Source organism: Protopterus annectens, chromosome 10.part0 (assembly GCF_019279795.1).
Source record: "Protopterus annectens isolate FY-2018-M chromosome 10.part0, PAN1.0, whole genome shotgun sequence".
Classification (NCBI taxonomy): Eukaryota; Metazoa; Chordata; order Ceratodontiformes; family Protopteridae; genus Protopterus; species Protopterus annectens.
In genome coordinates, this window is record NC_056744.1 from 1,823,766,820 (window position 1) to 1,823,790,713 (window position 23,894).

Genomic DNA, 23,894 nt, shown 5'->3' on the forward strand with positions numbered 1-23,894 from the left:
CTTGCCTGCGGTCTTTTCCCTTGGCTTCGTACACCTTTCTGCTGTCCTTACCCACAGTCTTTTCCCTGTGCTTCGTACACCTTTCTGTTGTCCTTACCCACTGTCTTTTCCCTGGGCTTCGTACACCTTTCTGTTGTCCTTGCCCACGGTCTTTTCCCTGGGCTTCATACACCTGTTGTCCTTACCCACGGTCTTTTCCCTGGGCTTCGTACACATTTCTTTTGTCCTTACCCACGGTCTTTTCCCTGGGCTTCATACACCTTTCTGTTGTCCGTAGCCACGGTCTTTTCCCTGGGCTTCGTACACCTTTCTGTTGTCCTTACCCACGGTCTTTTCCCTGGGCTTCATACACCTTTCTGTTGTCCGTAGCCACAGTCTTTTCCCTGGGCTTCGTACACCTTTCTGTTGTCCTTACCCATGGTCTTTTCCCTGGGCTTCGTACACCTTTCTGTTGTCCTTACCCACGGTCTTTTCCCTGGGCTTTGTACACCTGTTGTCTTTACCCATGGTCTTTTCCCTGGGCTTTGTACACCTTTCTGTTGTCCTTACCCATGGTCTTTTCCCTGGGCTTTGTACACCTTTCTGTTGTCCTTGCCCATGGTCTTTTCCTTGGGCTTCATACACCTGTTGTCCTTACCCACGGTCTTTTCCCTGGACTTCGTACACCTTTCTGTTGTCCTTACCCACGGTCTTTTCCCTGGACTTCGTACACCTTTCGTTTGTCCTTACCCACAGTCTCTTCCCTGGGCTTCATACACCTGTTGTCCTTACCCACGGTCTCTTCCCTGTGCTTCGTACACCTTTCTGTTGTCCTTACCCACGGTCTTTTCCCTGGGCTTCGTACACCTTTCTGTTGTCCTTACCCACGGTCTTTTCCCTGGGCTTCGTACACCTTTCTGTTGTCCTTACCCACGGTCTTTTCCCTGGGCTTCGTACACCTTTCCGTTGTCCTTACCCATGGTCTTTTCCCTGGGCTTCGTACACCTTTCTGTTGTCCTTGCACCTTTCTGTTGTCCTTACCCCACAGTCTTTTCCCTGGAATCTGTGAGGTTTACCAAATAGAGTCATAGGATCATATGAAGTTACTAGGCTAATGGCCCTGAGGCCCTTAAAGGCTTAGCCATGAGCTTAGCCCATGTTTAGACAAGTCAGTACCCAAAGCCCCTGTCCAGCAGGGAAAGGGTGGAATTCCAGGGGTATATTTTCTGTTTCCCATCCAGTTAACCAGGTTGCACTTGAAAAGGGTTAATAAGGTACTCTGCTTGACGTGCAGAGGGAGACTGTTCCACAGATGAGGGAGTCTCTGGGACACATCTGTTCCCCCAACAAGTCCTATTAATGTCACAGACTGGGTTACTTGAGTGGAGCTTGACTTGCAGATATGCAGCAGCCCCATCAAGGCGGGAGTCTGAGATTGCTTTGTATGTCATCCAGAGGTCACCTGTGAGGAGTCTGTATGAAACTGAGTAGAGGGGGGGGGGACAGGGAACAGGGCTTTTAGCCTATATGTGTAGGGTTGATGTTTGAGGCCCTGGATTCTTCTGGTGAGGAACCTCTGTGGTCTCTGCAGCTACTCACAATAATTGGCCTTATAAGGGAAGACTACATGGATGTTATAACCTTGTCCCTGGATGAGATACCCTTACTTATGCGGTGGGCTGTGTAGAACGGAATCAACGTGGTGGTCAAAAGTCAGGTTGCTGTCAACCTGGGTGTCCATATCCCTCATGACTGATTGCATGCTTAAAACATTATTAATGTGGTAATATGTGGGGACGTGTCTCTCCCCAAAGGGGATGATGATGCATTTCTTCACATTCAGCTTAAGGCCATGTTTCTGTTGCCACTCATTTATTTGGGTGAGACCCTCTTGGAGGATGTCCACATCACTTGCCGAATTGATGACTGTGCCCAGCTTGCACTCCTCTGCAAACATGGTCAGCCGTAGCCCACTGGTTTTGGCCTGCACCTCAGGAAATGTATCCCGAATAACAGAGGCCCCAAAACCGATCCTTGGGGTATGCCACTCTTTACGGGTCTACTGCTTGAGGTGGCTTCCCCTATTTTGATTGGGTTGCTTCTATCAGTGAGCCAGTTTGCTACCCATCTGGTAACATATGGATTGATGCCTAGTTGAGAGAGGTTATCTATTATGCCTGAGTGGGGAATAGTGTCAAAGGCTTTGGCCCGGTTAAGGTAGGCAGTGTGCAATGTCTTCCTCTCATCCATGGCTTTGGTGACTGTCTCAAAGAAGTCGACCAGATTTAACAGACATGACCTCCCCTTGACGTAGCCAAATTGTGTGGGGTCGAGTATTTGGAGGTTGCCAATGTCCTTGTTAATGAGGTCCATGGTAATCCATTCCATGGGCCTTGCAGATCAGGCTAGATAGGCTGATGGGTCTGTAATTTCCCAGATTGGTGGATGCTCCACATTTGTGTAAAGGGATGACAGTGGCTGTCCTCCACTCGGCTGGGACAAAGCCAGTACTCAGGCTTTGGTTGAATGGGGTGCTTAATGGTGCTGCAAGTTCATGCCCGAGTTCATGTAGGATGCAGCCTGTGATGTTATTGGGTCCCACAGAGGCTGTATGTTTTGCCTTTTGAGAGTGCAGTGATTACCTGTTCTCTAGAGATAAGGGGAGGGGGTAGGTACTGGGGATATCCTGATTTATTGATTGGGGGGGGCAGAGGGGTGAAGTTTTTGCTGAATCTGTCAGCCAGTAGGTTGGCTATATCTACAGCATTTGTGTACGGGGTGTCCTTGACCCCCAGTTCTGAACAGATCTGGGTGCTTCCTTTGAGGTTGCAGACATATGTGAAGAAGGCCTTATGATTGCCTCTAGTAGATGTGGCCAATTTGGACTCAGAGTTAGCTTTAGAGGATTTCACTAGTGCTCTTATTTGCTTATTCAGGCTAAGGAGAGATTGCTTCCAATTAGGCACCTTCTCCTTCTTGGTCCTGGACAGTAATTTTTTTCCTTTTGTTATATAGTTTATTTATTGCAGATGTCCACCAAACAGGTTTACTCTTCCTTGTAGAGAATGATTTTGTCCTGTCGGGTATTCCTGATTCCATGCATCTGTATAAATGTTTGTATAGTACTTTGGTGCAGATTTGGTCATTGGTGCCAGTTCCTACAGAGGGGGAAGGAGCTGTGAAGCTGTTTATACCATCCCTTAGGAGATTGGAGAAGTTTATTTTTGTTTCACCGTAGCTAAAGTGAGGTCGGGGGAGATTGTGAATTCGAAAGTGACCACTTTATGGTCTGATCTTACCAGGGAGGATGATACCGTAGGGGTACTGCAGTGGTTACTCATGTTGGTTAATACAAAGACCAAGATATTATCACCTCTTGTGGAGGTATCAACTAGCTGTTCCAAGGCATTTGCATTGATAAATTGAGGAATCTCTGGGCATTTGCATTCTGCCATGAGTAACTACCCAATCATAGATTGGAAAAACTAGTCACCCAGGATCAGGGAAAAGGGTTGAATCTTGACAGATTCGAAGAGGTCCAGATAGGTGGAGTGGGCATCTTGAGTCAAATTTGGGGGCTTATAGCTAGCTATGATTTGAATAGGGGTCTTGCCAACAGTTAACTGCACCTGGAGTGCTTCCAGTGTGTCATACTGTTTGACTAGTCTAGAGGTGTGTGTGTGTGTGTGTGTGTGTGTGTGTGTGTGTGTGTGTGTGTGTGTGTGTGTGTGTGTGGTGCCTTTAATGTATAATGAAACTCCACCTTCTTTGGCTTTGCTGCCCACAGTTTGTGGTCTGAATGTATGATAGGATGAGTAACCAGGTAAGGCTGGAGTGCTCTCCGCAGCTTTGAACCAGGTTTCTTTGAATCCACAAATGTCAGCATTTTCCAGACTTAAGAATGCTTGCAATGAGTACAGTTTCATGTTTAGACTCCTAGCATTTAGCAGCATGACCTTTAATTTTGTGTTTTGTTGAAATGTTTATGTTGGTTTTATCGACCTCAGGACTTTTCCTAAAAAAAGCATTATGGGGGAGATAGGGGCCTTTGCCAGAAGCCTGAAGCCCAAGTGAGACAGATGCAGGCCATCTTTAGCAAAGCATTGTGGTCTGTCAGTCATATCTTCTCAGGCTGTCAGGCACTGGATCCCCCTGGAATGACACCAGAAGCTAAGCCAGTTGTTAGTCAGTGTCATTTTCTGTTTGTATTGAGGCATCATTCTGAGTGATGGTGGAATGCTGCTTAAGACTTGGGACATACCCGCCTGGGACATGCATTCAGCAAGCTCAATCATGTCTCTCTTCATATAGTCCAGGGATGTACGTCTCAAGTAGTTCACCCCAACATTGGACTATGACAGAGTCATAACAGTACCTGTTAAGAGACTCGAGTGTGTGTGTGATATGGCGGATTCTGTCACCTGACAAGACAACTAACCGTGACTTTCTCCTTATCCAGCCTCGTGAGAGGCACATCTGTGTGTCTCATGATGGAGTCTCCTATGACTAATCTTCTTCTTTCGGCTTTTCCCAGTTAGGGGTCGCCACAGTGGATCACCTTGTCTGCTCATGATTGGTAGTGGAGTTTTACAGTGTCTAGTTGCCAGCCTGGTGCCCAACCTTCCACAGAAGGCACACACATGCACACACTTCACCTAGGGCCAATTTAGAGTGTCCAATCCACCTACAGCATGTCTTTGGGATGTGGGAGGAAACAGGAGCACCCGGAGGAAACCCATGCGACAATGGAGTCTCCTATGACTAATATGTTGGGTTTATGGTTAGGCCCTTGGGGTTGCGAGACACAGGTGTGTAGACTATGCGTGGTATGTGGTGTGGAGGGTTGTGGAGGTCACGTGTGTTTTTTGCCTTTCAGGTCTCCTTTGTTTTGGGTTTGTTTTTGTTGAGAACCTCCACATATATAGTTGTGGGTGGTGGTTGAGGTGTAGTGATTGTGTTGATAACCTTCTCAATGCCAGATATACTGGCTTGTGAGGGAGAGAGCATAGACTCTAGGTTCTTAATGTAATTGTATCTCTCACAAATTGTGTTCCTAGGTGGTAATAGTAGATTGTTGTCCGTGTACATGAGGCATTTGCTACACTGTCTCTGGATGCACATATCAATCAGACTGGCAGGAGAAACCATAGGAAATTGTCCATCCATATTTGTCAGAATCTGAGGGAGAGAGGCCAGGGGGAGCTAAGGGGCAGGCCTAAAGCCCAAGTGCTTAAACCAAGACTAAGAAGCTTAGAATAACACTTACAATTTAAGCAGTCTTGTTGTTAATTTACCACAGCTTGATCCTAGATCTGGGAATTGAGTGGAATTGCAGTAGAGAGTCGATTATCCGAACATTGATTATCAGAACAATCAGTTATCAGAACCAGCCTTCCAAAGTTTTGAGGTAGGAAAATCATAAAGTCAGAATATGTAAACATTATATGTTTTTGCTTGAGTATGTTTTTTGAGCTTGTAGCCAGCTTGTGTATGAAAAATTAAAAATATTCTTTATTATCCATTGGAATTGCTGAATGGTTGAAAAGTGTATTCCTGCATGCAGAAAAAAACAAGATTTTATAAGTTTTTTTATCCAATTCAGTTATGTGTTTGATTATCCAAACAAATGCCAACGGGTAAAAATAAGCAAACAGCAATTTAATGAAGGTAAGCTCTTTCGCATTAAAAACAACAGTGCTACATCAGACCAAACAACAGTACTACAGAAACATCATTATAAAACCCTAAAACTCCTCCCATCAATGAAGTGATGATCATCTACACAATAATCTAAAGAAATCAATTAAAATCAGTTACCTGTGTTTGTAACTCACAGACATCTGTCTCTGTTGAGTCTCTCATCCAGCGTGTCTCACATTGATGACATCATAGGATGTTACCAGGTTATTGGCCCTGAAGTCCTTACAAGCCTAGCCTAGAATTTAGTCCATGTTCCAACAAGTCAGCACCCTATGCCACTGTCCAGCAGGGACATAGGTGGATTCCCAGGGGTGTATTTTCTGTTTCCCATCCAGTTATCCAGGTTGCACTTAAAATGGTTTAATGAGGTACTCTGCTTTACTTGGAGAGGGAGTCTGTTCCACAAAAGGGGGAGTCTCTGGAACACGTCTGTCCCACCAACAAGTCCTATTGATGTCACTGACCAGGTTGAAGTCACGCATGCGGGTTACTCGAGTTGAGCTTTACTTGCGGACATGCAGCAGTCCCATCAGGGCGGGTCTGAGAGTGCTTTGTATCCCAGACAGAGGTCACCTCTGAGGAGTCTGTAGGAGACTGAGTAGAGAGAGAAGGCTTTTAGCCTGTCTGTGTAGGGTAGATGTTTGAGGCCCTGGATTCTCTGGGTGAGGAATCTCTGGTCTCTCCAGCTGCTGCATGTGCTTTGTGAGGTGCATGCCGAAAGGGGCATTGCACTCAATCGGTCTTATAAGGGAAGAATATAGGGATGTCATGACCACCTTGTCCCTGGATGAGATATCCTTACTAATGATGTGGGCCATGTAGAAAGCTTTCCATACAATGGAAACAATGTGGTAGTCAAAAGTCAGTTTGCTATTAACCTGGGTTCCCAAGTCCTGATTACGTGCTTAGTGCTTATCAATGTGATAATTTGTGGGAACATCATTCTCCCCAAAAGGGATGATGATGCATTTGTTGGCATTCAGTTTAGGCCATGTTTCTGGCATCGGTCATTTGTTTGGGTGACCCTCTTGAAGGATGTCCACATCACTAGGGGAAACAGCATCCAGCTTGCAGTCGTCTGCAAACTTGGTTAGCCATAGCCCACTAGATTTGGCCTGCACCTCTTAGAAATATATCCCAAACAGCAGAGGTCCCAAGACTGCTTCCAGGGGTACATCGCTTGTTACGGGTCTACTACTTGAGTTGGCTTCCCCTGTTTTGACTAGGTGAGTTCCATCATTGAGCCAGTTTGCTACCCATCTGGTAACATATGGATTGATACCTAGTTGAGAGAATTTATCTAGTATACCTGACTGGCGAATAATATTGAAGGCCTTGGCCAGGTCAAGGTAGGCTGTGTGCACCATCTTCCCCTCGTCTGTAGCCTTGGTGACTGTCTCAGAGAAGTCAAACGAATTGAATAGCATGACCTCCCCTTGACAAAACCAAACTGTGTGGGATCAAGTGTCTGGAGATTGCCAAATGTCCTTGATAATGAGGTCCATGGTAATCCACTCCATGGCCTTGCAGATCAGGCTGATGGATCTGTAATTTCCTGGATCAGTGGATGCTCCACCTTTTTGCAAAGGGATAACAGTAGCTGTCCTCCACTCTGCTGGGACGAAGCCAGTACTCTGACTTTGGTTAAATAGGGTGCCTAATGGTGCTGCAGGTTCCTGCCTGAGTTTATGTAGGATGAAGCCTGGGATGTTATTTGGTCCCATGGAGGCTGTATTTTTTGCCTTTGAGTGGGCAGTGATGACTTGCTCCCTAGAGATGAGGGAGGGAGGCAGGTACTAGGGATGTCCTATTTTACTGATTTGGGGGGCAGAGGAGTGAAGTTTTCACTGAACCTGTCTGCCTGCAGGTTGGCTATATCTACAGGGTTTGTGTGTGTGGTGTCCTTGACCTCCAGTTCTGAGCAGATCCGAGTGCTTCCCTTGAGATTACGGACGTATGTGAAGAAAGCCTTATGAAGGTTGATTTGATTTGCATGCTTCTGGAGCTGGTTTTGGAAAACAATGCCTTCGTTTTTGGTGAACAGTATTTGCAGAAGGTTGGTGTAGCTATGGGCACTGCTTATGCAAGTAGCTAGGCCAACCTTGTGTTAGCACACTGGGAGCATGATAGGGTTTTATGTAACAATGTGTTTACCAAACACATTGTTTACTGTAAGTGCTTTGTTGGTGATATTTATTTTGCTGTGGAGAGGTATCTGAGTGATTACAGGAGTTTATTTAGTTTATGCAGGATACTGCTGAATTTTTGAGGTTTAGTAGTAATTATTCTTGTGAATCTTTAGATTTCTTAGACATAACAATCACCAGAAATATGTTTGGTAGGTTTGACACTTGTATATAAGAAGTCATGTAAGAATAATTCCTGTTTGCATAAAGTAGCATTCACACTAGGCACATTCCTAGGAATGTTCTTAGAGGGCATGTGTTTTGAATTATGCATCTTCATACATACAGAAGAAGATTCCTTGATGAGGCTTTGAAGGAATTAATGAATTCTGGAAACGAGGTTATACGGCTAGAGAGATTGACTCTTGCATATCTAAAGTGAGGTTTGAAAGAGCGAGTAGAGCTAGACCCTTTTTTTCTAGTGGGTTAGATCTTGTGACTGTAACAACCAGAGAACGTGCAGAAAGCAGATCAGTTAGGTGCACGTTTACATCCTCTAATGAAATCAGTCTGGTTTGTGATGTAATGAATACCACAGTTAGTCCTCATTGCATACTCTAATGAAATCAGTCGGGTTTGTGATGTAATGAATACCACAGTTAGTCCTCATTGCATACTCTAATGAAATCAGTCTGGTTTGTGATGTAATGAATACCACAGTTAGTCCTCATTGCATACTCTAATGAAATCAGTCGGGCTTGTGATGTAATGAATACCACAGTTAGTCCTCATTGCATACTCTAATGAAATCAGTCGGGTTTGTGATGTAATAAGGAGAAACTGTGGTGTTCTTCAGAATTGTCCCGAACTGACCAATTTGATAGGTTATTCCTGAAACAAAACTCCGGTTTATTACCTATCTCTAAAGTGGCAAAATTGTTATAGGAATGTTGTAAATGCAACACATTCTGTATCTTCTGCACATTGTGGTACATTTCCCTGCTTAAACTGTAAGGCTTGTAGATTTATTTGTTCTAAATATGCCTTTAGACATCTCATTGTACAACGTGAGATTGAATTCTCCTTTTATGCAGACTGCAAGACTGCAAATGTGATATATTACGCTTCTGTGAATGCTGTTACGCCCCTTACATCGGCAAACCGTTGTTTGAAGGACAGGATTCTCGAACATCTCAGAGACATCAGACATAACAAGACCAGCAATGCTCTAGCTAACTGCCTTGGGACAACAACATACCTTTTAGTTTTTTGTTTTAGAGGTTGTTCAGTTGGGTATTAGAGGCAGAGGTTTAAAAAATAAAACTGAGGCTAGAGAACAAAGCTGGATCCTAGAGTTACAGTCTTGTAGTCCTCCTGGGTTAAATGAAATGCTTTCCCTTAAATCCGCTCTAAAGGCACGATCTTTAATTCATTAGTTTATTTTTATTTTATTTTTAATTTTGTTTTATTTATATATGAGGATTATATGAAATGCTTTTATAGGTATGCAATTTTATTATTTTGTATACCCTTATCTATCTATATATATGCATACATGTGGTTTTATGATGTCTTCAGTGTGAGACAAGCTGGTTGAGAGACTTAGCAGAGAGATATCTGTTACATACACAGGTAATTGATTTTATTTAATTTCTTTAGATGATTATCACTTCATTGATGGGAGGTGTTTTAGGGCTTTATAATGATGTATTTCTAGTATTGTTGTTTGGTCTGATGAAACATTGTTTTTAATGCGAAACTGCTTACCTTCATTAAATTGTTTGCTTATTACCCACTGGTATTTGGTGTTTCATACAATTTCTGCTGTGCAAATCACTGTATTTCTTATTTTATTACAAGTGTATTCTGGTTTCTGGATTCCAGTGATACTACCTGACACCTTGCTTTGATTTTGTGATTATCCAGACTACCCTAGGTCCCAATTAGTTCTGATAATAGACTCTCTACTGTAGTGTGTTTTCTGCTTGGACTTATTTGTCTTCTGTGTGTTCTGCAATTTTCCTTTCTTATGCCAAAGTTCAGCCGGTCAGACTACTGTAACTGCCCCCCAGTTTGAAGTATAAAGCTTTTCTTCCTTTATAAAGGAGACTTGGGCCCAGAAGGACTAATCCAAATAAAAATAAATAAGTACATTGTTAAGCTTTGTCTGTTTCCTGACATAGGTGTGTAGATTTTACCCTTTTGTGTGAACCAGAACTACTTGATAAAAGGCGTGTTTTTTTTTTTCCTGAAGTTGACGAGTCATGTCCTTCTTTGAACAGTACTGGGAACCACTTAGTTATGTACTTCAACCACCAAAGAACCTGATAGAATGAATGCCACTTCACCACTGTCTCTACCCTATGCTTCCAAGCACAATCCTTTCAGCATATTTACGCTGACTGTTTGACCCTACCTTTACATTCAACTGCTAATATAGACCCTTAACTCTACATTCAACTGCTAATATATACCCTTAACTCCATCCTATATACAACCCTCACTATTATGTTTTTCTCAACTGTGGTTATGTTTCTCTAAATATTAATATGTCTTTTTTTTCCATTTTTGTGGTTATCTTCTCATATAACTGAGTGTTTTTCTTAACACGTTGCTCTAACTTAGGTTTTGTATACTTTATAATTGTGATTATTCTGTGTAACTTCTGCAGCCCCCCCCCCCCCCCACGGGCTTGTGCTGAAAAGGGTCTCCCACCCAGTTGGACTACCCGGTAAACAAACATAAATAAATAAAAATAAATGTGTGCCAAGACAGAATAACAAATTACACAGATAAACATAGATGAGAGGTGCTTTTTAGTAGAGTAGATTAATTTGCATTATGAAACTTAAATGTTGCAGGGGCTTAAACAAGTGCTGCTATAACTGCTTGACTGAGAATAATCCTGAAGTTTGGAATTCTGCATCAGTGAGCCAAAACACAGAATCCCAGTATAGCATTCAGTTCTCAGCTGCAAAATATAACTGACTCAGTAGTAGCACAATTTTAAGAGTTGGCTTATTTTGTTGGGAATGCAAGGGCTGTGCCTACCATATATTTTTTTTTTCTTTTTTTCCCCACATTCCGGATTTTGTAATGAAGAGTTGCAGTGTGGTCAGGATCTGTCTGTCATTATATAATCTCTATATTTATGAGAAATGAACTAGGAGAATTTTTTTTGTCAACATTTAAAAAAAAAAAGCTAGGGCATTAACGTTAAATTCAGTTCTCCTACAAACCTGTATGGAGGACTTTAATTCTTGCTGTCCCACTGCATGCGTCTAACTACCTTTTGAAACACACACACACACACACGCGCACACACACAGACCCACCTCCTCCACACACACACACACACACACACACACACACCACCTCTGCCTATCTCATTTTTGCTTTACATATCTCTTCTAGGGCAGGTGCATAGTTTTCCTGTATTTTGTGCTAAAGTAGGCTGTTCTTAAGTACAGTACAGAGTCGATTATCCAAACTCAGTCTTCCTAAATTTTTGGGTAGGAAAAATCTTAGTCTGAATATGTAAATGTTATACGTATTAGCTTGTGTGTGTTTTTTGAACTTGTAGTCTGCCTGTGTGTGAAAAATATTCTTTATTGTTTGCTGGACTTGCTGAATGGCTGAAAAAGTGCCCTGAATGCAGAAAAAACAAGATTTTAGAAGTTTTGTATCCAGTTCAATATATGTTTTGATTTTCTGAACTACCCTTGGTCCCTGTTAGTTCGGATAATCAACTGTCGACTGTATTTGATGAACATATGTGTCATGGCATTCATTAGAAGTGCCAGCAGAGTGCTGACGTGCTGCCACTCTGGGCCGATCACGGGGGGTAGTTGTTGACAATCACTGGGTATTTTTGAATGGAAGGCAGAGGAATTAGTCATAGAGCTGTGGGAAGTCAGCTGTGTGTTTTGCATTATCTGTGTTACATTGCTTACAAAGTTTGTAAATTGATTTGCTTTTTCTGTTTCTCAAAGGCATGTTACTGCTAATTTTGATTTATTAAAGCATAGCAAAAACAAAATTAGCAAAGTTTTCTTGTAAGCTGTTACCCATGCTGGACTACTAGCTGTTAAAGATTATATAAATAAAAAAACAGGCAAAGTTTTATAAGAGGATTGTACCTCTTCTCAGAGGTAATCTGCCAGTGTTGTGTTGTTAAACCAATTTAGGCAGGTGAACTTAAAAAGTCAAACTCTACAGCTGCAGTTTGTCCGTAGTTCAGTCATTTTATTTACTTACTGTTTGTTGACTGGGTAGATGGGCTGCTTTATTGACCTTTTTTCAGTCATGTGCCATGCTCCACAGATCAGAGCGTATATACTCTGAGATGCACAGAAAAGATAGAGCAGTAAACACAAACAGGCAGAGAGAGTAATGGAAATGCTGAATATATCCAGAACAGTAAAGATAACAAGTACATGCAGCTAAAAATAAATATTAAAGTTAGCATTTCATTATGCACCGAATGTTGGCATTATGTAGTCAGCCCTGCCCTTGCATGAGTTTTATACAGATTATGTCGTGGTACCAGATCTGTTGTAGAAAAGTAACTTTATCGATTGTCATCAAGACTAGCATAAATTCTTCCTCTTCTGTGAGGAGCTTTAATGACCTGGTTGCTGTTAGCAGCATACTAAAGTCAGGAGAAGTCCCTGGTGGAATTTATGGTTCTAGTTTAAATAAATTAAACTAGATCCATTTTAACACCACTGGAGATCATACAAGGGATGTGTAGTATTATACATTGTTGGAAAGCTCAGGTTTTGACAGCCTTCGGTATGTCTTACACTGCCTTGTTTGTGACTTGTTTGCAGAAGAAGGTAGCGTTTGCAATATGTCAATGTGGAAATTTGAGAAAGGCAGTGTAGGTTTGGGTAATGTCATCCTTTTTAATCTGTTTTGCTTGAAGAGGTAATCTGTATTAAGGAATATATTGTACATTCACTGCAGATGTGTTCAGTAGTACATCGGCAACAAAGCTAAGGTTTAAATTCGATGATGCTGATGATAAGATTGTGTAATGTACTTTTATGGAGTGTGGTGTTTGATATTTCTGCGCAGTCTTGGTAGACATATTTAGGCTTTACAGAAAAAAATGGTTGGCAAAAATATGGGCAGGTGTTGAAACCTCATCTCAAAAAAACTGTTTGTCTTTGTTTTGATAATTAATGACACATTTGTACACCTTTTTTCTTTAATATAATATAATTACTAATATATCTTGCCTGCAATGAAAGACACACCCCAGTTTTCAACATGGTGTGTTCCAATTGCATGCAAATCCCCTTCCCTTGGCCCCAGGGTACGAAAGTATATTTTATCTCACACTGAGCGTAAAAAAGTTTAAAACTTTATTTTATTTGTTGATCCAAAGCCAGCACTGTTTCTGTGCGCAGGTTTTGAAACTGGATGTGTATGGATTGCTACTGTCCCATTAGATGTTGCAGTAACTCTGTTACCTTTGAAGATTTCTTTATTTATGTTTTGGTTATCATTTGTTGACCAGGGTAGAGCAGTGATTCAGGTAGACTGTTTTTAGACTTTTTTAAATTATTGCTGAAAGAAAGAGCATAAAAAACACAGGTTTGTCACTTATACAAAGCATATGTAGGAGGTCCCAGGACAAAAGAAAATTGTAATTTGGAATTACTGGAGTCATGTGACCTGTACTGACATGTTTGTCACTGAATGTTTAGAATGGAGGTCACGTGATGAAACCTAATAGGAGACTAGGGCTGGTCACGTGATGAAATCTGGTAGAGGAGGAGGGCTGGTCACATGATGAAATCTGGTAGGAGAGGAGGACTGTAAATGCTCATTTTTTATGATAATATTTAAGGTTGGAAATGCACTGAAGGGAAATCCTGCTCTTGTGTTTTGCAGGTCAGTTTTAAAATGGTTGTCCTGCATTTTTTCCAAAGACCCACAACTCCGTCAGCAACACTTTACAGTCACATACAGTCTGGTAGTTGCAAGCCGGGCGTCATAAGCAGCATTGTTGTAGAAATTTGTTACAACGTGAACTGGTCAGGTAAGGGCTTTTTTTTTTTTTTTCACATCAACTGGCTACAGCTCACTGAACTGGCAGGATGTTTTCACAGTGCCGTGGGTATGTGTTTATGCAGTGTCATCAGCGGAGGTAAATAATTTCACAGCTGACTTTTATGTGTTTGGGACCTGACTGACCGTGTAGCGGTGCTGTTGACTCGACCAGCCAGAGGGACATGGTTCAGATTAAGCAAGAGTGATGTAGCTGTCACAGCTATTGGAAAAATCCAAAGCAGACTCAGCCGACCAGGTGAATGCAGTATGGTGTACCAGCTGGTTAACGTCCAGACAGGCTTTAGTTGATGCACTGAATGTCAAATAAAACCCACTTGATCACATCAGAACTTTGAAATGGGTTTTAACTGGATCTTGGGGGAAGAGGGGGTACTGTTTCAGCACTCTTTTTCAGTCAATAAATTATAATTCAGTGGGTTTTAGTTGACATTTTGTGTCTCAGCTAAAACCTGTTCTGCAGATGCAAGTGCAGCCTTGATGAGGACAGTACTTGCCCTCCTGAAAGCCTTGCTGTCTTTTGGCTTTGCTGTCAGTTATTTGCTCACTTAGGAATTTCTGATTTGTTAGACACAAAGCATTTAAGTGAAGGTGTATTTCTATCAGCCATGTAAAACAGGAGTTTTTTTTTTTCCTTGGGGAGCAGTGTTCCAAACTTTCATTGATAGGATTTCTGGATACCCTCAGTATTTGAGGGGGGATAGGCCATTGCTAAACAAAATAGAGGAGCACAAATTTAGTGAAGACAGGAAATGCATAAGTCAGCAAACTGTGATAACTGGAAAGGTAAGAAGAAATGGATGGGAAGCAAGCAGATGACGCTAAAAGTCTGCTGAATTAGTAATTCTGCTCAGTATTTATAGACAAAGAGAATAAGTGGTTGCCAGAAACCTGTAGCAATACCCAGGAACATTGCTGTGGTAATTAGTGCTTTATAGAAGGGCCTGGCAGGCAGCCAAGTGTGTATATATGAAGGTAATCTCTTTCCACACCATGGGCAAAGCACTGTGACAGGTTAGACATAATGACTGGTAAAACAGGCAACTGGAAGAAAAGGGAGTTAGAGCGGGGTGACAAATCCTATGTTACTGCAGGTTGGTATTACTGATGTCCTGTGCCTAATTGCAGGTTGGTATTCCTGGCGTACTGTGCCTAATTGCAGGTTAGTGTTACTGACGCACTGTGCCTAATTGCAGGTTAGTGTTACTGACGTACTGTGCCTAATTGCAGGTTGGTATGACTGATTTACTGTGCCTAATTACAGGTTGATATTACTGACGTACTGTGCCTAATTGCAGGTTAGTGTTACTGACGCACTGTGCCTAATTGCAGGTTAGTGTTACTGACGTACTGTGCCTAATTGCAGGTTGGTATGACTGATTTACTGTGCCTAATTACAGGTTGATATTACTGACGTACTGTGCCTAATTGCAGGTTGGTATGACTGATTTACTGTGCCTAATTACAGGTTGATATTACTGACGTACTGTGCCTAATTGCAGGTTGGTATTACTGATGCACTGTGCCTAATTGCAGGTTAGTGTTACTGACGTACTGTGCCTAATTGCAGGTTGGTATGACTGATTTACTGTGCCTAATTACAGGTTGATATTACTGACGTACTGTGCCTAATTGCAGGTTGGTATTACTGATGCACTGTGCCTAATTGCAGGTTAGTGTTACTGACGTACTGTGCCTAATTGCAGGTTGGTATGACTGACGTACTGTGCCTGACTGTTTTCTCTCTCCCTTCCTTGATCTGATAGGGCCAGACCAGCCAAATTCTGATGAAATACAAAGACTGCAGTGGCTGTTTAGCTCCCCTTTTGACCTCAAAGGCATTTCGTCTACATCCTTCCTGTCCCCTGCAGATGGAGAGCTGCTGGTGGAGATTGGTCCAAGGTATGGATTGTGCACTGTTGACAAGGATGTTTATTGGATACAGGGTAGAACTCCTTTCTAAAATTCCCATCTGTGTGAATGTGTACTTTGCTTATCACTGTATTTTACTTTTGTTAAAAAAAGAATTGTAGGCTCAGAGATAGGGATATTCCTGGTTACAGTTTATAGATGTTGCATTTACTAAAATGTTCATCTGACTTGTTTCTCCTCTTTCCTCAGACTGAACTTCTCTACAGCTTCCTCAACCAATGCAGTATCCATTTGCCGTTCCATTGGAATGAACTTGGTTGATCGTGTTGAGCGCTCAAAGCGATACCTTATTAAGGTAGGCCCTTGGTGATGGGAATTTACAACCATATGTGGAATAGGCTTGTGTAGGATACTTAGGACATTGCTGTATTAAATAGGTACTTGGTAATTGGGTCAGACAGGACTGTCTGTAATGCTCAGGGAGATGCTTGATTAAGGTAAGTCCTTGGTGATGTCATGGTACAGGACAGAAATACAGTGCAGCATGTTTGTAACATATTGTGTATGGTGATCATTAGACCTGGGTGATATGACATAATCAGAGTTATAAGGGATGTCCCTTGTGAATAAATATTGTAGCAGGGTGTGGGATGCGTCTTTGTGGAATGCTTAGGGTAGTACATTATGTGATGTCTCCACTCTGGGCCAGTAATTAAGGAACCTGAATCTTCACCACTGGCACTGGAGAGGGACATTCACTTATAACAGAAATGGATACACCCAATATTTCCAGATGCAGCTTTCTGCATCAAGCACAATTCCCCTTAAGAGGACACAGGGAACACACAGTCTGGGATCTGGTTTTCTCCGTCTCCCTCCAGGTCCCCAGTAAGACTCCCACTGGCACAGCTATAGAGTTGAGACCTCAGCTGAGTGTCCAAGCCAACTTCTCCACCACTCTCCGTCTGTGAAACCAGTGCTTCATGCCCCTGCTCCAAGCAGCTGATACACGCACTGTTTGAGATTTGATTTTCACACACACACACACACACACACACACACACACACACACACACACACACACACACACACACACACACTCACTCACTCACTCACTCACTCACTCACTCACTCACTCACTCACTCACTCACTCACTCACTCTCTCACTCTCTCACTCACTCTCTCTCTCACACACACACACACACACACACACACACACACACACACACACACACACACACACACACACACACACACCTGGAAAAGGCTGGCACATATTTACAATGTCCCTGTCTTCCCAGACTATAAGGTGGTTACACTGCCAGCAGACACTTAAGTGCCAGCTACTCTAAGGCTCTTGCGAGGGTACCCACTTATACTGAGTGAAATTAATACGAATGGTAGTTTGACCCACAGCAAGGCTTTCAGGAGCAGCCAGAGCTGTCACCAAACGTATATACATCCTCTCAAAGTTTAAAATATTCTTTAAAGGACCAGCCACAGTGAAAAGTTCAAATATATTTAATAATAAGAAAAGAGCATGAAAATACTAAATATCTATTTACAGTAAACACCAGAGTTTCAGTCACAGAAAATTATTTAATAATAAGAAAAGAACATGAAAATACTAAATATCTATTTACAGTAAACACCAGAGTTTCAGTCACAGAAAATATTAAAAATAACACAGATTAATAGATTCACACAGATACAGAAAACAGCACTTAACTAATATCACTATATTTTCCTGACTGATGAAAAGAATTATTATTCCCTGGTCACTTACTAGAGCAAGGCACGATGAAGTGGGTTAGAGATCCTTCTACATCAGGTTCCAACTTCAGTTTCAGCTAGTATTAAAATATTTTTAGTGATTGCTTACAGATTGATATCACATACATCAGGCCATCTGACTTCTGGTTCCCATCCTTTCCCTCATTGGCTAGAAGCTGTCAGGATTTAGCACATATCTATCAGTAACACACACAGACACACACCTTGCTAAGATCTGCTGCAACACCTGTATGTCATAATTCAAACCTCCACCCTTCCATAGTAGAAATTAGTTCACCCCAGTGACAGTGCAGGAAGCTTCCTAGTACAGACTTTTTGTATCTGACTGCATTGAGAACTGTGATATACATTTTTTTGGCCCAAGCCAGGTAATTTAATTTCAAACTATTTTCAAAGTTTGAGATTAACCTCTTCTCTTCCAGTATTCTCTGTTGGAGCATATATATATATTTAAACAGTTACAATAATACATGTATATTTCTTTTTCTGTACAGGAGAGCACATTGTTGGTATAGTTTTAACACAAACAGCTTTACAAATAAAATGTTCAACATCAGCATCTGTACAAATCAGGTTGACATACAAATGACATATAATTATTTACAAAAGTTCAGCTAGGTGTGCTAGCATGTGTTGCACATCCACTGTCCTACTTCTGGCATAGCTGACCACACTTCACATCGTCACACCTTACTAAAAGTAAGTAATTGATGATATAAGTTGCAACAGAGAGTGTGATGGAATCTTATGGACTGCTTCAGGTGGTATCGTTATTAAGGTAGGTAACCAGTGAGGGATGTTATACTAAGATGTGGAGTAAAGTTTTGAAATAACTACTTTCCTTGTTACATTGTAAATAGAAAAAGCAACAGCAGATGACTTTGGTGTATTATAGATAAACTGACAGCTTGGAGAAGATTCCTGAATTTTAGTCAGTTAAGTTTTCTCAGCTGGGCATAAGGGCCTTTTGGAATAATTGATAATTGATAGGCAATGTATGTTTGTTAACCAGATAAGCAAGATGGTCCTGAGACTCTTTTCAGAGATGTTTTGGGATCAAATGCTTATTAAACTATAATAAACGTAGTATTTCATCAGACTAAAATGTTTATAACTGTAGACAAAAATCTTATATTAATGTATATTTATTAAGAAGACAGGCAACAGCTATAGAAAAAAAGATTTTCACAGATGTTGTTATAGTAAAGTATTAATTTAATGTGTTGGTACATTTTAAATTATTACATTAGCACTTTTGAAAACAAATGGCATAAGGTGCCTCTTGGTTCAATGTTAAATTCTTGTATGCCTTTAAGGAGTACATTATGTTAAAATTGATTGCTTTTGATTGTTAATCTTTTGTGGAGAAGAGGCAAAGCAGTTCACCTATCTTAGCTTTTTTGGGGTGCCAGAGAGTACAACATGCAGACACAGGGAGTCTTGATCAGGAAGGACAGCGTGCCAACACAGGGAGTCTTGATCAAGGAGGACAGCGTGCCGACACAGGGAGTCGTGATCAGGGAGGACAGCGTGCCGACACAGGGAGTCGTGATCAGGGAGGACAGCGTGCCGACACAGGGAGTCGTGATCAGGGAGGACAGCGTGCCGACACGGGGAGTCGTGATCAGGGAGGACAGCGTGCCGACACAGGAAGTCATGATCAGGGAGGGCAGCAGGCAGACACAGGGGAGCTCTGATCCGGGAGGATAGCAGGCTGACACTGGGAGCTCTGATCAGGGAGGACAGCAGGCTGACACTGGGAGCTCTGATCAGGGAGGACAGCGTGCAGACACTGGGAGCTCTGATCAGGGAGGACAGCGTGCAGACACTGGGAGCTCTGATCAGGGAGGACAGCGTGCAGACACTGGGAGCTCTGATCAGGGAGGACAGCGTGCAGACACTGGGAGCTCTGATCAGGGAGGACAGCGTGCAGACACTGGGAGCTCTGATCAGGAGGACAGCGTGCAGACACTGGGAGCTCTGATCAGGGAGGACAGCGTGCAGACACTGGGAGCTCTGATCAGGAGGACAGCGTGCAGACACTGGGAGCTCTGATCAGGGAGGACAGCGTGCAGACACTGGGAGCTCTGATCAGGGAGGACAGCGTGCAGACACTGGGAGCTCTGATCAGGGAGGACAGCGTGCAGACAGGATGTGGGAAAGGAACTTATTTTTGATCTTCAAAAGAATTTTTTCTGCTGTTCTTTATTATAGGCCTTCCATTTTTGCTAGTGTAGTGATGTAAGGTAAGGCAGGTTAATCACCATCTCATTTAGACTAAAGGAGTCTAACCACCCAGCAATTCTGTGTGCTTCATTTGACTTTTAGCAGGCAAAAAGAGTTGACAAGCAAATAAAAATACGACCGTCTGATAGACACGAATTGTTGAAATGTTTTTTACAGTCTGATAGACACGAATTGTTGAAATGTTTTTACAGTCTGATAGAGACGAATTGTTGAAATGTTTTTACAGTCTGATAGACACGAATTGTTGAAATGTTTTTACAGTCTGATAGAGACGAATTGTTGAAATGTTTTTACAGTCTGATAGAGACGAATTGTTGAAATGTTTTTGTGTTGACGCCTTTCTTGACCGTTGATATCTGCTCAAGTGCTGCAGCGTCGCTAGCAAAAGGACAAACCCATCACTTGGGCATTTCTTTCATCACAGGAGCTGCAGGTAGTTGCAGATCTGGCAGGATATTGGAAACATTGGCAGACGAGAAGTGGGAGTGGGATGCAGCACCTCTTGGGTATAAGGTAGATGGGAGGGAGTGGGAGGGACAGGACATATGCAGGAGCAGCAGGTTTAGTTAAGGGACTGATGAAATGTGAGCTGATAGTTATGGATGGAGGTGATGCTAGAGGTATTGATGGAGGTGATGCTAGAGGTATTGATGGAGGTGATAGAACCATGGATGGAGGTGATGCTAGAACCATGGATGGAGGTGATGTTAATGCATCAGCAGTCAGGCTCAGGTGAGACCAAGGAGATTTCTGCTGGACAGATACTGTCCACAGATCACCAGATGCTACCAAAAGCATGATGAGAACCTGAAATGCATAAGAAACACGAAAGCCCTTAAATTCCTAGCAGGTCATCAGAGCATGGCAGCATGAAGGACTGAGATGTAAAATGACGATGTAGCAGTAACAAACTAAGGTTTACTTGATGTGCCAGTGATTGCACCAACAGAAACCAGCTGCTGGATATAGTGTTAAGCAAATCTAAGGGAGCCAAGACTGTAGTAATGGTCACTGTATCTGTGATAGATGGTGACAAGGCTGCTGTCCACATTATAAGGAAGGGAATAGACTTGCATATGAATAGTAAACCATAGAAACTTTTCGGACATGGTGGAGTGATAATGGACAGCAAGAGGTGAGGAAAGTAATCAGCGATGGTGTTTGAATAGCAAAAGAAAAAGGGTTTTGAAAGAAATCCGTTAGTTAGAGAAGGAGGCCTATGTGGCCTGAGGAGGTGAGAGACATAGCGAGTGGAAAAGAATGGAATCAGTGGGGTGGGGGTGTTAAATAGCACAGTAGCCTATCAGCCTCCTATGTTTCCAGTCTCTGTGGGGGTGGCAGACTGCAGTTACTTGGTTGGCGAAAGGTATTGTTACCATTCTTTCCAGAAAGCTCCTGAGCAAACTTAAGCTCAGATCTGTGGAGATCTCAAATCACTGTTTTTATGAAAGATATCTGCTGTGCTGTGGACGTGAGGGCGGTCACAGTGGTGCAGTGGTTAGCATTGCCACCTCACAGCAAGAAGTTCTCTGGTTCGATCCTCGGCTGGGGTGCCTTCTGTGCAGAGTCTACATGTCCTCCCTGTGGTCGCGTGGGTTTCCTCCGGGGGCTACGGTTTCCTCCCACATCCCAAAGACATGCTGTAGGTGGATTGGACACTCTACATTGGCCCTTGGTGGGAGTGTGTGCATGTGTGTGCTTCTGTGGAAGGTTGGGCACCGGGCTGGCAACTGGACACTGTAAAACTCCTCTGCCAGACATGAGTAGACAGGTGATCCACTGTGGCGACCCCTAACTGGGAAAAGCCGAAAGAAGAAGAAGATCTGCTGTGAACGATGTTGTCTTAAAAGATTGCCATGAGTTTATTCAGACCTGTTCGTTCCGAGGCCATACAAATATTTAACTACTTTTCAGTTATACCAAGTCTTCAGAAAGTTTATTCTCTGCAGTTTTATCTCTAGAACCTTCCTCTGCTACTCTTTACTTTGTGAGAGTGGCTATATGTTGACAATACAGCAGTTATACCAAGGCCTGAAGTTAAACTGATGGTCATAGGTTAAGAACATACCAGATGATGAGATTTTTAATTTTTCTGTTACTAAATATATAGATGTTTATTTTGAAAAATACTTGTCTGTGCCAGCAAAATGGTGGTGCTGGACATGTTAACACAGTAGGGCTTGGCAGAAAAATAGTGGTACGAATGCGATAATCTCACTTGCTCCATATACAGTCTGTCTCTGAAAAGAATGATGTAGGTAATCCAGTAATTTTAGATGAGCATCAGACTTTTGAGTAATTCCATTGGCAGCATTACTATTTCTGTAAGTCATACAAGCACTGAACAGTTGCAGCATGGAATATGCACGATTGCCAAGGAATTACCCAACTAAAGTGTAGAGAAAAGTAAGTGGCACACACTGAGTATGTAGCTGGATGGTAAAAGTAGCCTTTAGATTCTTGAGGATAACTTTCTCCTGTCTTCTCCCCTTCCTGTTCTAGTTTGCTGACCCCAGCACCCTGTCTAGCGAAAAGGAGAAGATTGTCACATCGCTTTATGATCGAATGACTGAGTGCTGCTACCAGCAGCCAATTGAAAGCTTCGATGTAGCTGTCCTGCCAGAGAATGTGTATGAAGTGGACATCCTCAGCGGTGGAAAAAGTGCTTTAGAGAAGGCAAACAAGGAGCTGGGTAAATCTGCCTGTCTGTCTCATAACGTTTAACACACCAGCATTTGTATGATGTGAAATTACTCCACAAGTATATTCACACTGAGGTCTGCCTCAAATAGTAGTGCAAGCAGAACTCTTCTGCCTAGGCCCGTCTCAAATAACTACATAAGCAGAACTCATCTGCCTAGAAGCTATTGCTGAGTGTTACTTTAGTTTGTTTTTGATTAGTGGCAGCTGGGCTGTAATACTTGAGATTTCTTGATGGCAGTGACTCATTCAGACTTTGTGAAGCACATCTGCTTTTACTTTTAATCACTTTAAAGAATTACAAGTAGAGCTGAAAAATTACAAAAGATGGGGGCTCGCCTGGCCTGACAGAGCACTTGCTTGTGTTTTGAGAAACACTGCAAGCAGCAGCGTTCAAGTATCTTACTTTAATGAGGAAGGGGTGCACATACCCACCATGTTTCCCTCACAATTCACTTTCACTTAAAAATGAAATTGCTTAAATACTTTACTGATGGTTAAGGTGCTTGCCTTACAAACACAAGGTGCAGGGTTTGAGTCTCACAAGGGATAATTGGCTAGACTTAAAATGGCTCACAAGGGCAGTTAGCCTAGTACTAATTTATGAACCTATGAAGCTATGAACCTACAAGATGTGTAGTTTTTGCTGTTATGCTTTGTTGTGACTTCCAGCCTGCCTTCTACTTTTCTTTACTGTCTTTTTCTGGATCTCTGCTTTCTTTTTTTGTCTGATTTATTTTTGTTTCAGTTTTGATCTAGTTCTGAATTAATTTAATTTCTTTTCATTGGTTATTGTTTGCAACTGTAGTTTATTTCTTGATTGCCTTATTCTGTAGTTTTTGCATCTCTTGGTTGTCTGTTATTTCCTGATTGTATCAGTCTGGGTTTCCTTACACTGCAGGTTTGGCGTTTGACGACTGGGATTTGAATTATTACACATCATTGTTTCAGAAGGTGCAGAGAAATCCAACCAGTGTCGAGTGTTTTGACCTGGCCCAGTCAAACAGGTGAGGGCATTGTGACAACTACTGGTAAACATCATGCGTCTTATTTCTCAGTGTTCAAGTCGGAGGGATTGTGCAGCATGAAAATTGTTTGAGTTTTAAGTGTCAGCAATGTGTTCCCCAAAGAACCAGCAGCAGAAACAACACTGCAGTTTCCTGAAACTGAATTTCACGGTTGGTTTCAAACTGATATTAAAAAATGCAGAGCAAATTATTATCCTGGGACTCAACAAATTCCTGTTTTAGCCATTTTTTTTAACAGTGCTGTCTGTTTCATCAGTATATTCAGTTTCAGTGCTGTCCCTGAGTTAGATTGACATTTCTTTGTAGCAGGCATATGAATGCTGAGAAATGACGTACATCCAACACTGAGATTGAGGGCTTCACTTCTAC

At 42.2% G+C, this 23,894-nt stretch overlaps 1 protein-coding gene across 4 annotated transcripts in view; it reads left to right on the forward strand.

Moving 5' to 3' along the window:
* The window catches only part of PFAS (phosphoribosylformylglycinamidine synthase), a 517,919-nt gene that overhangs the window by 72,907 nt on the left and 421,118 nt on the right, over window positions 1-23,894 (forward strand). For 3 of the 4 annotated variants that reach the window (XM_044086680.1, XM_044086677.1, XM_044086678.1), the window contains exons 2-6: window positions 13,707-13,854; window positions 15,650-15,785; window positions 16,005-16,110; window positions 22,300-22,489; window positions 23,399-23,504. In XM_044086680.1, the coding sequence (XP_043942615.1) occupies window positions 13,719-13,854; window positions 15,650-15,785; window positions 16,005-16,110; window positions 22,300-22,489; window positions 23,399-23,504 (674 nt within the window). In that variant the 5' untranslated portion in view covers window positions 13,707-13,718. The remainder of the gene's footprint in view (window positions 1-13,706; window positions 13,855-15,649; window positions 15,786-16,004; window positions 16,111-22,299; window positions 22,490-23,398; window positions 23,505-23,894) is intronic. The other variant, XM_044086681.1, reaches the window with a different exon arrangement.